Below are 17,832 nucleotides of genomic sequence, written 5' to 3'. Positions count from 1 at the left end.
GTTCGGGTTTGAATTTGAGAAATGATCCATGGTTGTAGAAATTTTTAGAGTATTAGAGTGAAATTTGAGAGTTGTTTGAGTAAAAATTGGAAATATGGTTTGAATTATATAGAAAATAATTTAATTAGTTTTTTTTATATTACAACATAATATATCTTTGAGAGATGAGAGAGAGAGACCACCTCATTTCATCCCATCCGCGCCCAGTGTCCGGACCATGCCCTCCTCACCGCGCATCTCCCATCGGCGCCCAAATAGCACTCTCTTTCGTGTCTATAGAGGACGGTTAAAGGGTGATGTATTAGGTTCAAGTCTTACTGGGAAAAAAAAAATAGATACTCAGGTTAAGCCACTTGAATGAAATTTGAAATGATTAGGTCAATGGCCTGCTAGTTATCCAAATTGACTATTCAAATGTTCAATAATAATAATAAAAGAAACTAATTAATAATTAAATTTAATCAATTGGATCATGTGAGTACCTATGATGTAACAATAAAAATCACATAAGTACAAAATACTGTTATAAATTACATTCAATAACGAAAAATACAAAATACTCTTTGGCGGTCCTTTTGGTTACTAGTGCATAATATTAAGTGAGCAGCCATCTATATATACTTAACGAAGACAAATCTTAAAACAGTCCACACCCATGTCTTCTTTCCTCTACCTCTTCTTTGCCACGGCATTTTACCAGCTTTCCGCTGCAGTCGCGGGCGGTGGTGGTGGCAATGGTGGCAGTTGGTCCGTCCTTCAAAAAAATATTGGCATTTCCGCCATGCACATGCAACTCCTCCCGTCCGATCACGTAATAATATTCGACCGAACAGATTTCGGTGCCTCCAACATCTCCCTACCCAACGGACACTGCCGGAACGACCCAGGCGATAGCGCTTTAAAGATCGATTGCACGGCTCATTCTGTCGAATACAACGTTAGATTAAATTCCATTCGTCCTCTCATGGTGTTAACCGATGCTTGGTGTTCTTCTGGCGCATTAATACCCGATGGAAGCCTTATTCAGACGGGCGGGTATAATGACGGTGATCACGTCGTTAGGTTTTTTAATAATTCGTGTAATGGTAGGACTTGTGATTGGCAAGAGATAAAGTCCGGGTTGATTCGAAGGAGATGGTATGCTACTAATCATATATTACCCTGGAACGGTTGACAGATTGTGATCGGTGGCCGTGGGCAGTTTAACTACGAGTTTTACCCGAAAATAGCGTCTGAGGAGAGAGCTCATAGGTTTCCGTTCTTAGTGCAGACGACTGATCCGGACAAAATTGAGAATAATTTATACCCATTTGTGTTTCTTAACATAGATGGTCATTTATTTATTTTCGCGAATAATCGATCAATTTTGTTTGATTATTCGCGAAATCATGTGTTGAGGACGTACCCGGAGATTCCTGGAGGGGACCCCAGGAATTATCCGGCTCGGCAGTACTACTCCCGTTGCGTGTGGTGCAAGGGAGTGTAGCGGTGGTGGAGGTTATGGTTTGTGGGGGTGCACCTAAAGGGGCGTATATGAATGCTAAACATGGGACATTCGATGCAGCTTTGAATACTTGTGGTCGGATGAAAATATCCGACCCGGAACCAATGTGGGTTGTGGAGGTTATGCCTATGGGTCGGGTGATGGGTGATATGTTGTTGCTACCAAACGGTGACGTTTTGATTATAAATGGTGGGTCGTGTGGGACCGCTGGGTGGGAACACGGTAGGAACCCGGTTTTGAACCCGGTAATATACCGACCGAATAACCCGACTAATTCTCGTTTTGATGTACAAAACCCGAGCACAATACCAAGAATGTATCATTCGAGTGCAATTTTGCTTCGGGACGGGAGAGTTTTGGTTGGCGGAAGTAACCCACATCAATATTATAATTTTACAAACGTACTTTTTCCTACTGAATTAAGCATGGAGGCGTTTTCACCATCGTATTTGGATCTGGATTCATCCAAAATTCGACCCAAGATCATTTCACCTTTAACTCGAACCAATATTCGATATGGCAAACAGTTAGTTGTCCGTTTCACGATTCAGAACCAAGTAGTTTTTAGCCGTATCTCAGTAATAATGGTGGCACCTTCATTTAATACGCACTCCTTTTCAATGAACCAAAGGTTGTTGGTTCTTGATGGCAGTAACTCGACGAAAAGTGTCGGGAAACTGACATATGAAGTTACCGCAACAGCTCCACCGTCAGAAAACATAGCACCCCGCGGGTATTATATGTTATTTGTGGTACATCAAGACATCCCGAGTGAAGGCATTTGGGTTGTCATATGAGCTAGAAAGATGAGGGTATTTCTATAGAAATACTATTAAATACATGTTTATTTTGTTTATTTGTATTAAATTTTATATAAATCTTTATAATCTATAATATATATAAACAAAAATCCAAAAATCCTACGTGTCGCGATGTGGTCGCTCCCCAATTTTTTGGAGTTACCAGATGCTTGATTTTTAAATGGAGGTTTCCCATGCATTTGACCCGAATTCACGGGTATGGGTCTTATCTAACCCAGATATTTCTTAAACGGGTTATAACATCTCATTAAATAAAAAACTAATCTCACCAAATATTTGATATAAAAATCTCATAAAGTAGGAATATACTAAAGATTAATATCTGATTTATTTAAAAAAAAGATATATATTATTTATAATGAAAAAACCAATTTTATAGTAAAAAAAATAAATGGGTCTTGGGTCTCATCAAACTCATATAGTTTTTAAACCGGGTTATGACGTCTTATTTATTTGTGAAACAATTTATCATCAAACCATAAGTATATTATTAACTTTTATACAATCAAAAAAGTTTAAAAAATAAACAAATATTAGAAACAGAAAATATAAAACAACCCCCGTAATACGGGGGATACAAACTAGTTTATATAAATATATAATTAAAATCGTAAACTCATTTTGTTACATACATGTAACATGAGTTGCAACTTGCAATAAAGGCAAAGGGGTTAAGAGATTCGTTGCCATTTAGTTGATCAACTTGACAAAAGATATTGTCTGCTACAATGTTGTCTCCATTTTGAGTTTTGATCTCTTTATTATTACGGACAAAAGTATTTTGGTTCTTTGCCTTTTGTCAACTATGATGGAAATGTTGTTCTATATATCTTCTCATAGTTGGTTGTTGAATTTAAATTATATAAAAATTGGAACTACAGGTGATGAAGTTGTGTCACGGGGTTGTAAACCTAAAGTTCCCGGGTTCGCGACTTAAGAAGTAAAAAAGAATTTGTCGTTAAAAAATAATTATGAAATTGTAAGGAAACAATATTGGTATTTTGCGTTCACCTTTTCTCTTATTAATTACAAGTGTACATGATTTTTATCATTAAATTACTTAGGACATGTTAGACATCTAAATTTTATTATTATGTACGTGAAAATCAATTCTTAATTATGTCATTAATACGTAATTTAGGTACGCGTTAGGGTTGAAAAACGATTGAGAAATTGTCATCTATGAAACGACACATGGTTTCATCACATTGTTTCAACCTCTAGATTAGCGTTATTGTATGAATAGTTAGATTAGCTCTATATACCCGATTAATCAATTTGGTTTAATTAGTCTTGTTCGTAATTTAAATAGGAATTCCATACTTGATTCTAGTATATCTTGTTATTGGTTATTTGATTGCTTGTTAATACCAACAATTGGTATTAGTAGAGTTGTCGATAACAATAAACAAAACAAAGTTATTATAACAATAAAAAAAATCAAAGTTAAACATTAAACAAATATAAAAAAAATGCATCATGAGATTTTTTTTTAAAAGTTATAAACCTATCTAGATTCCTAAAGACTTTATTAATTAATTCTTCATTTGATTTTGTCTTCTTATGTTTTTTTTTACTACCAATGGTAGTTTAATTATTATGCATAATTTCTGAAAATATGTACAAAGTTATCTATCTTACCAAATTCCTAATTTACTATCTAGCAATCATGCTCAAAAAATAATAATAACATAAATCATATTAAAAAATAAGATGTAAGCTACAATGCAAGAATATAATCAATAATCTATATATAATCAAACTATGGTAGGCACAATGAAATTCAATCCCGAATGTATTGATCTCGCTAATCGCTATTAACTTAAATTTCAATTTGAAGGGCTATAATGAGATTTAAGATGAAGCTGAAAAATTGACAATTAAAGAGGATGAAGGCGAGAGGTCGGAAAGGGGGGTATTAATAAATAAAAAGAGGAACTATAAAAGGGTCTCTTCAATAGACACTACACATGATACATCCAAATTAATCTTAGGCATCTGAAAATAAATAGATTTAGGTAAATTAACGTTAATGTCACTTTTGTATACAATGTAGTGCTATAAGTGACGCGTACAATGATGCTTAAAAACTAATATCTGCCTAAGGATGTATAGAATAAATTGACCAAATTGTAGTGCAAATTGTGCAATGGGCAGAATGACATTTTTATTCATAAGCCATTTATTAATGTCTTTCGAATTAGCGGTGTTTAAATAACTCGAGGCTTGATTAAAAAAGGCTCGTATTAAAACAAGCCGAGCTAGTTCGAATTGGTTTGTAAACAAGCCAAGGCTAAAGCATGGCTGACGCAGCTCATGCCTCGCTTGAAAACCAACTCATGGGCTCGATCGTTTATACTAAACCCCAAATAATAATAATAATAATAATAATAATAATAATAATAATAGTATATGAAAAGAAAATGAAAAAGGCGGTTAATACATATGGCTAATTTTCATGTTTTATAGAACACGTCATGTATGATGCCAGCGTGGGCCCGGTTAAAATCCGGCTGGAGTGAGACAACGAGACGCTTCAAATTTGACGAATATGGTGGCCTAACACACAAGAAGTAGCCGTTAAAAAATGTATGATGGAATAATATTAAAATTTATATCGGCTAAGGGCCAAGTATTAAAATCAGGAAAAGGTTTGAAACTTGAAACCTCTTAGACCAAAGCCCATAAACGTAAGTGGATTAGGTTTGTAGACTTGGGCTTTAAACCACAATAGCTTGGCCTACACGCGTAAAGGCTTACGAGTTTAAAAAGGAGATTAACTAATTGAGGAACAGAATAAGAGCAACCACACCCGTTAAGTTTCGATGTTAGAGTTTTTTCATGGCGATTTACTTGAGCAGATACTGGTACGATTGGATGCAAACGATTTAATTCGTTACAAGAGTGTGTGTAAGTCGTGGCATTCTTTAATCACAAGTTCTCGTTTTATTAATCGTCATCTAAACCATGGTTATAACAAAGAACGCTACAACAACGTACTTGGCTATAGAAGAGTTAGTAACTTCAAAGCTCCTCTTGTTAATTATGATCTTGTTGGTTCTTCCAATGGCCTGGTTTGCATCGGTATTTCTAAGCTTTGCCTTATAGTAGGCAATCCGTTGACTAGAGAGGTACGACACCTGGCATATCCCCCTTATATCGGTGAACGAGTATGCTGGGGTTTTGGTTATGATTCATCTAGAGATGACTACAAGGTTGTTGTAGGGGCTCATAAAGGCACTAGTAAAATATGTTTTTGGTTGTTGAGTTTTAAATCAAACGAGTGGAGGAACGTCGGAGAAGTGAACTATTGGTACTTTAATCGTAAGGCTGGTCTCTTATTCAATGATGCACTTCACTGGATTAAGGTGGATACAAACATTAAGCGCTCGATTATTTCTTTTGATTTATCTAAAGAGGAAGTTAAAGGAATCCCCATACCTGATGCAAGTCATATAGGTAGCCAACTGGGAATTATGAAAGAACGTTTGTGTATATTTAAAGAATTCTGTATTGATGATGGCGTATGGCTGATGAAAAAGTACAATGTAAAAGAGTTATGGGAACATGTAGAAATTCTGCATGATCATGAGATGAAATATAATACCGTACACTTTGTAAGATCGGGATTATTCAAAGATCATGATAGATCATGGATTGCCCCTGCTTTTGAATATCGATGTTGGGAGTATATGGATGCTCCTATATATGTGCAGAGTCTTGTATCTCCCCATGACAAAAAGGTCCCGGAAGATGCTAAAGAATCCCAAATTGATCAAATTAACCGTTTTAGTTCTAGATGAAAAAATGGATCCCGGTGCACCAAATAAACAGATTCCAAGAAGTTGTGAAGCAATCTGTTGCAGTTTTGACGGAAAGAAAGGATGTTGAAGCACTGAATTGGATAAGAGGTCAACAGAACATATTCAAGAGGCTCTCAAAGAACCGGTTGCAGTTTTGAAAAAAAAAGAGTATCTTGGTGGACCCCACTTGGAAAAACATCCAAAGTAACATACCCATGAAGTTGTTGAAAAACATATTATTGAATGCAATGACTTGGAAGTCTTTGTGATATGTTTTTGCGTGAATAGACAGAAACAAAAAAAGTAAAAGAAAGGTAAGGAGTTTAATAATGCAAATAAGGATTTTCTGTAGTTGATGGGTTTTTTCATGATAATTCGACCCGTTAAAGATAAAACGTAATCTAAGTAGAACAATGCGTATGAGTGGATCGAATTGGCAGCTCAACAGGAGGTAATATTTAATTTACCCTTTTTTAGTACCGTTACAGTCATACAGTGGTATCTACCGCTTCAAGTGGCATTCAAACTTTACAATCAACTGAATAGTCAAGCATCAACTCGGGGAAGTCATAACCGAGGATGATAAGAAAGGGGGAAGAAGGGTAGAAGCTCATGGGTTTCATTTGTATGTTGTTTTTCGGAAAATGCTGTCAAGTAATTCACTATTCGATATTTTGATTGTCGTTAATTTTTAGAATTTGGTTGATGAACTTGTTGGTAGTTTTATATTTGATTGTTTTCTTTAAGTGATATAGTTTCTTTTGATTGATATAGAATGGTTGGTTTGTAGTTAATAAATTTGTTAAAACAAGATATATCTTCGTGTACTCATTTGTTAAGTGTTTCATAAGCTATTTAAAAAAACTCTATAAGACAAAATGACGTTAGCATTTATATGCTGTTAGGATTAACACACACGAACCAAACACAAACACAAAAGAAACAAACGATAACACATGGATTTAACGTGGTTCAATCTAAACTGACTTACATCCACGATTGGCAACTATGTATTCTTATTATGTGACAAACGATTACAAGTACATATGCATCTATCTAACTATAATATATATTAACGAAATCTCTAAAATACTAAGCGTCACACTCGGTCACGGGTCATTATACCCCTAACCCTGCATCTGCAACCAAAACCTTTGTTACCAGCGATGCAGGTAGCTTTTCCTCCGGCATGGATCCTCATACGAAATCAACATGTATCGGTGCTTCTGTGCTGTATCCGACCACCATATTTGCTTTTCTATTATTTATCTAGGTACTAAGAGTTACAACGCATTTGAATTCAATTTGTCTTTAGAATTTTTAGCGCATAATTATTTTGGAACTTTTTTGCCATTATTGTTGATTTGACTTGATGGAATCAGATTGATAATACGATGAGAACTGCAAAGGATTAAATTTCATTAATTGCTAGATTGCAAACATAGAGAGATTAGAGATTACAAATAAATAGAACTGGAAGAAACTGCTAACCCTAAGACCCGGATCAACAAGAAGACCGAGTATTCAGGAAGATCTATTCAAATCATAAAGTAAACAAAATAAAATAATAGCACATGGGTTTATTTAGCAGATCTCTCACGTGTAAATAGCATGCATGAGTCACTTTTCATTATCCTCCCTTGATTCATGCTCTTAACTCCAAGCCAATGTCTGAAATACACAAATTTTTCTCGTGTAACAGCTTTAGTCAGTACATCTAAAAGCTGCTCATTAGTGTTACAATGTTCCAACTTCACAAACTCTTGATTCACCATTTCTCTTATAAAGTGATGCTTTAATTCAATGTGCTTTGAAAGGCTATGCATGACACGGTTTTTACTCAAATTAATAGCCGATTTGTTGTCACAAAACATCATGGTAGCTTCCTTTTGATTAAACCCAAGATCTTCCAGTACTCTCCTTAGCCATATAGCTTGACAAGTAGCAGTGGTTGAGGCAATATATTCTGCCTCGGTGCTTGACAAAGCAACCGTGGATTGCTTCTTTTAGCTCCAGGTCACAGCACCGCTACCTAATGAGAAAACATTTGCTGACACACTCTTCCTATCATCTGCACACGAAGCCCAATCGCTATCAGTGTACCCAAGAAGCTCAATATTGACACCCTTTTCATACCACATACCAAAGGACAATGTACCAGCACCATACCTCATAATTCTTCGTACAGCTCCAAGATGAAGTTTAGAAGGCGATTGCATATAACGAGCTACCACTCCTACTGCATAGGCCAAATATGGCCTAGTATGAGTAAGATAAATTAAGCCGCCTATCATACTTCGATACGTGGCTGCATTTACTTTATCAGTACCATCGTCCAAGCTCAGTTTCTCACTCATATTCTTTTGTGTTACTTCAGCATTATAGTTGATCATCCCAAACTTGTCAAGAAGAGTCTTAGCATACTTTTCTTGACCTAGAAACACTCCAATCTCACATTGATATACCTCCAAACCAAGAAAGTATCTTAACAGCCCCTAATCGGTCATCTCAAACACCTTTGCATACCTTGTTTGAATTCATCAATAAGACTAGAACATGGACTTGTGCATATTATATCATCAACATATAAACACACATATATAGGTTTATGATTATCACCTGATTTCACATAGAGTGTAGGCTCGTTTACACTCCTAAGATATCCATTTTCAACAAAATAACCATCAATCTTGGCATACCAAGCTCTAGGAGCTTGTTTTAGCCCATAGAGAGCCTTTTTCAATTTGTACACAAAACCTTATTTGCCCGATACAATAAGCCCTTCCGGTTGTTCGACATAGATTTCTTCAGTTAAGTCTCCGTTTAAGAAGGCTGACTTAACATCTAGTTGATGAAGTTTCCAACCCATTTGAGCTGCAATACTCACCACACTCGAACGGTTTCAAACCGAGAAACAAGTGCAAACGTCTCTTGATAATCAATGCCTTGCATTTGTGAGTATCCTTTCTCAACTAAGCAAGCCTTATGACGAATAATACTTCTATCAGCCCCCAACTTGGTCTTGTACAACCATTTTAGACCAACCAAATTTTTACCATCTTGAAGTTTGACAAGCTCCCATGTCTTATTTCTTTTAATGGAATCTAAATCTTCGACCATTGCATCAATCCATTCTTGCTTCACTACAGCCTCTTCATAGTGCTGCGGATCTGTGACATTTAATGCAAATTGACAATTGTAGAAATCAACATCAACATTAATCTCCTTAGCTCTATCGTAAACATTTTGAAGCCCCTTGGTTCTAGGAGGATGAGAGGGTGTATAGGTGCTATCATGTTGTTGTGAAGAGGGTAGTGAATGTAAATCTGAGGTTTGACTTTGGCTGGTATTTGATTCTGAAGTAGAGAATTGAGGATGGCTGAGAGGGTTTTATGACTCGAAGGATCAGAAATTGGAGTTTAATGAGTTTGAGTAGAGTTTTGAGGTGTTACGGGTTGACATGAAGGTGGTGATTGAGGTTCTTGATTCGGTGGAGAGGAATTAGGCTCATCAACTGGAAAATGATCTATATATTTTAGGTCATAGGATAGGGGTTCCTCGTTCCATTTCCACTTTTCTGATTCCAGAAACTTAACATCCCTTCTAATTAGAAACATTTTAGTGGTAGGATTATACAATCTATAACCCTTGGTTTGAGTAGAGTACCCAATAAAGATGCATTTATCTGATTTATCATCAAGCTTTCGCCTAAACTGAGAGGGTACTAAACCATATGCCACACATCCAAACACTTTGAGATATTTAACTGTGGGTTTTCTGTTAGACCAAACCTCAAGAGGTGTTTGATTGTAAACAACTTTGGTTGTGGCCATATTAATCAAATACACAGCCGTGGCCACTCCTTCTGCCCAAAAATAATTAGGAACAGCCATACTCTTGAGCATACTCCTTCTCATTCCCATGACTGTTCGATTCTTTCTTTCCACAACGCCATTATGCTCAGGAGTGTAGGGAACCGTTAGTTCCCGTTTGATGCCATGTGATTCACAGAAGTTATTGAATTATGTTGAAGTATACTCTCCACCTCTATCAGATCTTAACACTTTAATAGAGCTTTCACTTTCTTTTTAAGTTTGCATGATAGCTGTGTTTGTACAAATTTAAGAAAAATGTCAAGTATGGATGGAAATTCAGATTTTAGTTTAAACGGATAAAACCAACAAAACCGTGAAAAATCGTTAATAAACGCGGCGTAATATTTATAACCATCAGTTGAAAAAACCGGTGATTGCCAAAGATCACAATGAACGAGATCTAAGGCTGCAAGAGCACGTTTATTATTATCATCAAAAGGGAGCTTATGGCTTTTAGCAATATGACATGGTTCACGAAATTCAGGTTTAGGTAATAAAGCAGAAACATCCAGAAAACCAAGAGTTTGTAAATGAGAAATAACATCAAAATGAACATGTCCCAATCGGGAATGCGAAACTTCAAAAGAGGCATTCGGAGCAACCGAGGCAACAAACGCACTTGATTCCGGCTTCAAAACATAAAGGCCATTTTCACATAGACCTTGAGCGAGAGTTCTTTTTGTTAGCCGATCCTGAATATAAAACAAAGGATAAGATAATAAGACATCTACATGATTATCCCTTATCAGGAACAGATGAACCAACATGGCAATGGCTCAAAAAAGGCATTAGCGAGATCCTGTTCCGAAGGTATGGAGTTTGCTGCAAAATAGGATAAACTAGGACAAGTATTAGCATAATGGCCATTAATACGGCATAATCGACAACGGGCAGACGATCAGCCACGTCCCTGGCCACCTCGAAAATTAGTACTATTGTTCCCACGATGTCCACGAGATCCGCGGAGGTGAAAAACCGGTGCGATTGGACTGTGTCAAAAAGGCAACCTGAGGGGTGCTCGAACCATGGAGTGAATGGTAAAATAGAGCATCATTATTAGCCCTATTTATAAGATCCGTGAGTGGGGGAGTGGGTCGAATGGCACGAACAGAGATGGAGAAGTTTTCAAAGGCGGGTCCTAGTCCGCATGGGAACCAATGAGCCTGTTCTTCAGGATTGGCACGGTGACCAATAGTAGCCAATTGATCACATAAGAGTTTGAAGGAGCGACCAAATTCATGAACGGTTTTATCTCCTTTTTGAAGTAACCTTAGCCGATCACGTAAGTTATGCACGCGATCAATTGATGAGTGACGCAAAGCATTTTGTAAGGCAAGCCACATGTCACGGGCAGAAATGATGCCGATGGCAATGGTCACTGGCATTAATTAAGATACGAGCACGGCGATCATTGGAGTATACTTGGTATTGGTAATGGTTTTACTTTTAGCCGTGATAGTGGAAGGGGGTGGGGGAACCGACCCATCAACATAGCCATAAAGGTTAAGAGAATCAAGGAGAAGCATCATTTGGTTTTCCCACTGTAGGTTTGATGGAGATGAGATGAGCAAGGGAGGTTGGAAGAGGAGATTCATGGAAGCCATGGAAGTGCAAAAAGGAGAGAGACAAGGGTAAAGCTCTTATGATACCATATGAATGTAAGGGCTCTTCACTATTTTTGTGATGAACTATACAAGAGTTACAAAGGTATATATAGACAACTAAGATACAATAAATCCCTTACACAATACAAAGTTAACACATATATCTTTTGACACTAATAGCTAATTTATATGTTATAAATGGTTGTTAATTAAGGTCTGCCAATTAAGCATGACGCTCATGATAGTATTAGAGAATGATATCTTACGAATATTAAAGGAACAATAAGAGGAATCAGAAATCAAATAAAACTGCTATTGATCTCATAAATCAAGTACATAACATAAAAACAAAGAGACTCTTTAAATAGGGGAGAAACTAACGTTAAACTCCTACATACTAGGACTTGAAAGGAATAAATCAAACAAACTACTAATTCAAACTTATTCAAATAAAATAACAATAAATCGGAACAACTTCACGTGCAGAATGACTTCTTCAACTTTATATCTTTAGCATGTGCATAGGAGAGTTTGGGTCATCATTTAATAGCTTATAACAGTCATCTTTTTAAGGGGTTTTTTTTATATGTGGACTTCCCATAACAGATGCGACAGCTAGCAAGAACAAGGCATGGTACTATACATCATGCAACCTCTGCAAGAACAACGCCTTTTAAACAGAGGCCAACACTTTAGGCAAAGGCAAGCATGTTGCTAAATCGAAGGACTTAAGTGTAATTACCATGCTATTGTAACCGGCACAATTCTAAGGTAAAGACGGGTATTCTTTTTGCCATTTTAGTTTTAGGCTTTACGCGTACATCCTGTCCGCAGCTTACTTTTTTTACTTCGCCATGAAATGACTTTTTAATACTTATTGGTAGCTCAACATTTTGGAAAGTTAATTAAAATCCAAAACACAGTTCTGAATATGCTAATATGAGGCTGAACTCTTATTTTCAGTGTTTTGAAACAAGGCCAGTCCCGGCCGGTCCGACCAGACCTGTGCTAATACCGGTCCGGGTCGTAGTATACATCCCATTTTCTAATAGACCGGCCGGGTCTCACGGGCGCCGGTTGGATCAGACCCGGCGGTTGGATCGGCAGCTTTGTTATTTTCCTTTTTATTTTAATATTAATAACCAGATATGAATATAATCACAAAACAACCCTATATTCACTCCATCTAACCCACCACCGCCGCTCCCAATCAGATTGTTCGATCTCATCTCGTCCCAAATCCATTATCAAATCACAGAAGGTAAGTAATTGATTATCCCCATATTCTTATCATCGGCGCTCGAGATCTGTGAATTGAGAACAAAATGGAAGAGAAAGAAGACAGTGGGAGCTATGCCAGATCTAAGGTGGTTGTTATCATATTGTCGGTGAACGATGGTGGAAGTGAGCGGTGGGATTGACGATGGCTTTATTTCATTTAAGGTTTAGAAAGAGAAGAAGAAGATGATGTTGCTGGGGAGAGAAAATAATATGTTATTTATGACGTCATCCGGATCAATGTTCGGTTGAAATATTTTTGGAATATTTAATAGATTACACGGAGAAAACTTGAAATATCTTCATTTTAGTATGGTAAATATTTTTTGGAATAATACCAATATCAGTTTTAGTCCATTTATATATCTATTTTACTTATTTAATCCTTCAAAAGTTTCAATAATATTAAATAGTCCATCAACATAAATGATAATATATATAAAAAGTAAATATATTATTTATGACGTCATCCAGGTCCATGTTCGGTTCGACCTTCCGGGTCGGTCCGACCTGTGACCCAGTAAGTCGTCCGGGTCGGCCACCGGTCCGGGTCTGGAAACATTGCTTATTTTATAATTTAGAATCAAAGTTATATGGGTGTTAAAAGCGGTCGGGCCTTTTGATTGGATTGTTCAGTGCAAAATTGATTCAAATGGATTTTTCTACCATTTGCCTTTGGTACCTTTTGTTTTCTGCCCAGAGGCTGTGAAATTTTTGAGTAGGGTTCAGTGTGCCGTACATGGAACCTCTTCAGCTTCTAGGTCCCAAAGCTTCGTTTTTAGCAGGATTGGTTTTGCTATTCAATAGGAGTTGCGGTGCAGCTTGTTGCCCGTTTTCCTGCCACTTTGTTGCGAAGATCGTTGGCACTGGAGCAAGAGAGATTGTTTGCCTGCCATGTATCACTATTCTTGGCAATACATGCAACATCAGAAGATCGTTCACGTATCGACAAGCAATCATTCTTACTTTACATTCAATATTCATATATTTATTTATAACCTGGCAGTACGTGCAGTATCCGAAGCTCGTTCACGTACTACCAACATAACATACATACATCAATCATACATCATATATATCAATCATATCTTTAACTACCACCTGATGGTACATACAATATCCCAAGATTGTTCACGCACCGTCAAGCAACCATCATACATGAATTATACAAAGCATACACTTACCACTTAAGGTAAGTGTATTAACTATCACATCGAGTATGCACACAACCCCGAAAACATAACAAGGAAATGAGGCTAGAAACTCACCTGAACTCGGTTACTTCTTCTGCTACTTGTTATTCCTTCTTGAGCTGTGCGCGTCTAACTGTTTAATAATTGAATATTAAGTACCGCTCTAGTCATTCTCATTGCTACTTAATTAGCCTTACGCGCCTAAGCCGGTTTTACCTCATTGAATCTTTACCGGTTAGTTAATCGTTACACGTTAATCTTTAAAGGTGTCTTTCATTAATTATCAAAGTCCAAGGGCTACTATGTAATTATCTCATTCTATCACAAGTCCAGGGACCAGTCTGTAATTCTGCCAAATTTCTAGTTCGTTATCCAGTCTTTAACGATCTGGGGGTTCATTCGTTACTTTAGTCTCCCATGACGAATTGGCTAGTTCGTTACTTTATAACGAATCGAACTTCATAGCAAACTGAACCCTATAACGAATTGGACCTTTAACGAACTGGTCCTCTTCATGAACTGGCTCTTCTGTAGCGAATTGAACCTTAACGAATTGGGGGTTCATTCGTCAGTTCTCCCTAACGAACTATTTAACGAATTGGGTTTAATTCGTTATTAATTCCTTAACGAATCAGAGCTAGTTCGTCATTCCTTCGTTAAAGAACGAATCAGTTAACGAGTTAAGGCTAGTTCGTCTACCCTCTGTTAACGAATTACCTTTAATTCTTTATTTTCTTTTGACGAATTAGGGTTAGGTCAGAATGTTAGAACATTCCCTGACATCCTCGTACCCACATCTTCGGCGCTGCCATTTCCGGAATAGCGAGATCTCGCTCATTTCACCACCATTTTCACCGTTTTTCGTCCCGTTCGATCCAGATCTAAGCTAGAGTGACCCCTAAGCTCATCTTAGGTTCGGTTTATACCCGATTCTACCCGGATCTCATGACTTCAACGGTTTAACGGTGTTAACTCGTCGTTTCGTGACTAAATATAACAGGTTTGGGTTCATACAACATCATACTAACCATACCTCGGGTTGAAAACTGATTCTCCTTATTCTTCTTCTTGGTTTCGGCTAGAGAGAGAGAGAGTAGGATGAGAGAGAGCTAAGTGTGTGTTTTGGTGGTGTATGGAATATGTGAAATGAAAGGATTAAAGGGTGATTTAAGGCTTAAATATTATGGATCATGGGCTTAAGCCCATGGTCCATCTTCCTTCCTTATTAACCCATGTCCATAACCCATATCCATTACCCAATACTAGCCCGACCCATACTAACTCATACTTTATTTATTATTTCTCCGCTAACCCGAGTAAACTTTCTCACCAATAATAATTAATATAATTAATATAATTTTAGAAATTTCGGGATGTTACATGTCACCCCCTCCCCTCCACCCCAAAACGCTGGTCACACCCCTCAGGGTGCCTTGGAGGGTTTGTATGTAGGAGGCGCTCCCCACATAGCGTCGGTGAAAGTTTCTGCTGATTGGTGGGGTGATGATTGGTTGGGGAATGATAGGTGGATGTGTTTTATGTTTTATTTTTAATAAAAAAATATAATAATAAAATAATAATTGGGTAATGATTGGAAGTAGGGTTAGTCACCTCACACCTTTTGTGTATAATACCCCTAGGGTGACATGGCGCACAACGGCCCCATAAGGGCATTATCCACTACACACTCTCTAATAATAGCTATATGTCCTACACACCGGTCCACATGCTTAAGAGGATAAAGCTAGGCCTTTGGGCCCCAAACTTTTAGGAGCTCCATTAAAAAAGAACAAGAAAAAAATTGTATATGATATTTTAACAATTGTGATATCCAATTATTTAAAACCCGCATGAACCAGTCAGTTGTACAGGTTATATCAGATTTCATAGAGGAAGCCGGTAATATAATTTAAGCACGGTAATCTTAGGTGATTGGTTTGAACATCGAACCGTCGTTTTTATTAAAATACCGGTTTAAGCCGGCAAATTTATTTTAAGACCAAGGGCATTTTGGTAATTAGAGGCCCATATTGTATAAAATTAACCTTTAAGGGTGCAACTAGAAGTAAAACATTTAACCTAGTGACTGAAAGTTTAAATGGGTTTTTAGAAATAGTTTAAAAGCAGGTGTTTTATTAATTTTGGATTACATTTTGAGTTGACGTTGTATCTATATGAATTATAAAGTACACTATTTGACCCGGTTGAACTTCCCCGTGTAAATCGATATACCACTTTTGGACCCAACCCGATACAAGTTTAAAATAGGTTTTTAAAACATTTGTTGTGTCTCTATTGCAGTGGTAATCTGTCAATCTTGTAACAACGTGACCACTGTTCAATCCATGTCTCTTTTAGGGTTTTGCAATGGTACGAAGTCGCGAGAATTGAACTTGAATTTAACTGGAATCGAAAACGATTGAAAAATATAATTGGAACCGGACCTCTAATAGTAAAACGGTTCGGTTCCATAACCACTAAAGTCGGTTCTTGCTAATCGCTTATGTGTCGGAACCGGTTTGGTTAGTTACGTTATGCTACAATAGACTATACTACTTTGTTTCTCATAGTCACATGAGGACTCAAGCATGATAGTAGATAAACGTGTATATAAAAACATAATAGTTAATAAAAAATACACATGAATATAACATTGGGTGGCGGAACAGTGAACATGTGAATAATTTTGAAACACAAATTGTGAAGATAGTGTAAGGCCCCGTTACCGGTGCCCTACTTTCGACGTTGGATTTATTCATAAACACAGTTCTACAATCAGAGTTAATTGAAACTTTTGCGGAATACATAAAACTTCAATAATCAATTACAAAACATACTAACTTGTCTTTAAATCACAACATAACTCATCGTGTTTAAACATTATTTCTTTTATCTTTGGATGCCAGTCATTCAATCCATGACATGTGTCATCCTCATGCTAGCTCTTTAAACCTGTCCACCTGCGTGCATACTAAAAGTCAGCTACGCTGAGTGAGTTCTAGTTAATCTGGCAACTTACCATGCAACCATTTCATGCATTATATGCGTATCCGAAGATATATATTCCGCTGTCTATCCTGCTCGCCTTACCGCTTGACCACTAGACTGTCACTACGTCTTAACCACTGATTAAGGGAGTACGTAGAGGCTTGCCCTCCCACGCACTCACGTTATGCCACTTAATAACTAAGGCATGTCTAGGCTTACCCTACCACGCACTCTCGTTATACCACTTTAATAACTAAGGCACGTATAGGCTTACCCTATCACGTACTATCGTCATGCCACTAACACCCTTACTAGACCCTTGCCACTTCTATCACACTCTACCTATACTTTTCTACAACACACTTTCTATCATTACATCATTTACATAATAACCAAGTTATATCATATCATTTACACACTCTAATAACCACTTGGAGATCATTTCCATTGGCGGTACGCGCAATATCCGAAGATAGTTCACGCACCGACAAACATTTATTCATAATATTCATACTTACTATCACATCAATCATTATATCATACGCTTATCACTTAAGGTAAGTGTATTCACACTTCACATTGAGTATGCACACAACCCCAAAATCATAACAAGGAAATGGGGCTAGAAACTCACCTGAACTCGATTTCATTCACCGTTAATAGTTATTCCTATCTTTAGCTGTGCGCGACTAACTGTATAACAATTACACGTATCAATTAACTATCACTACCCATATCCTATTTCTAGTTTATTTATAACCCTCAA

General features: G+C 37.1%; 1 protein-coding gene and 1 pseudogene across 1 annotated transcript; both read left to right on the top strand.

Annotated features, from left to right (window-relative positions):
* Positions 1 to 610: 610 nt before the first annotated feature.
* On the top strand, positions 611 to 2,356 carry LOC143585126 (aldehyde oxidase GLOX pseudogene; annotated as a pseudogene).
* Positions 2,357 to 5,150: 2,794 nt separating this feature from the next.
* LOC143585123 (F-box/kelch-repeat protein At3g06240-like) lies at positions 5,151 to 6,128 on the top strand. Its single transcript, XM_077066984.1, has one exon. The coding sequence runs from the start codon at positions 5,151 to 5,153 to the stop codon at positions 6,126 to 6,128; it is 978 nt and encodes a 325-aa protein (XP_076923099.1).
* Positions 6,129 to 17,832: the final 11,704 nt, after the last annotated feature.

The sequence above is a fragment of the Bidens hawaiensis genome, unplaced genomic scaffold (assembly GCF_021521415.1).
Source record: "Bidens hawaiensis isolate Kalapana, Puna unplaced genomic scaffold, B.hawaiensis_p1.1 tig00033580_1, whole genome shotgun sequence".
In the NCBI taxonomy this organism is placed as follows: domain Eukaryota; kingdom Viridiplantae; phylum Streptophyta; class Magnoliopsida; order Asterales; family Asteraceae; genus Bidens; species Bidens hawaiensis.
Note: the sequence above shows the minus strand (reverse complement) of the source record. Positions and strands in the feature narration are given on the sequence as shown.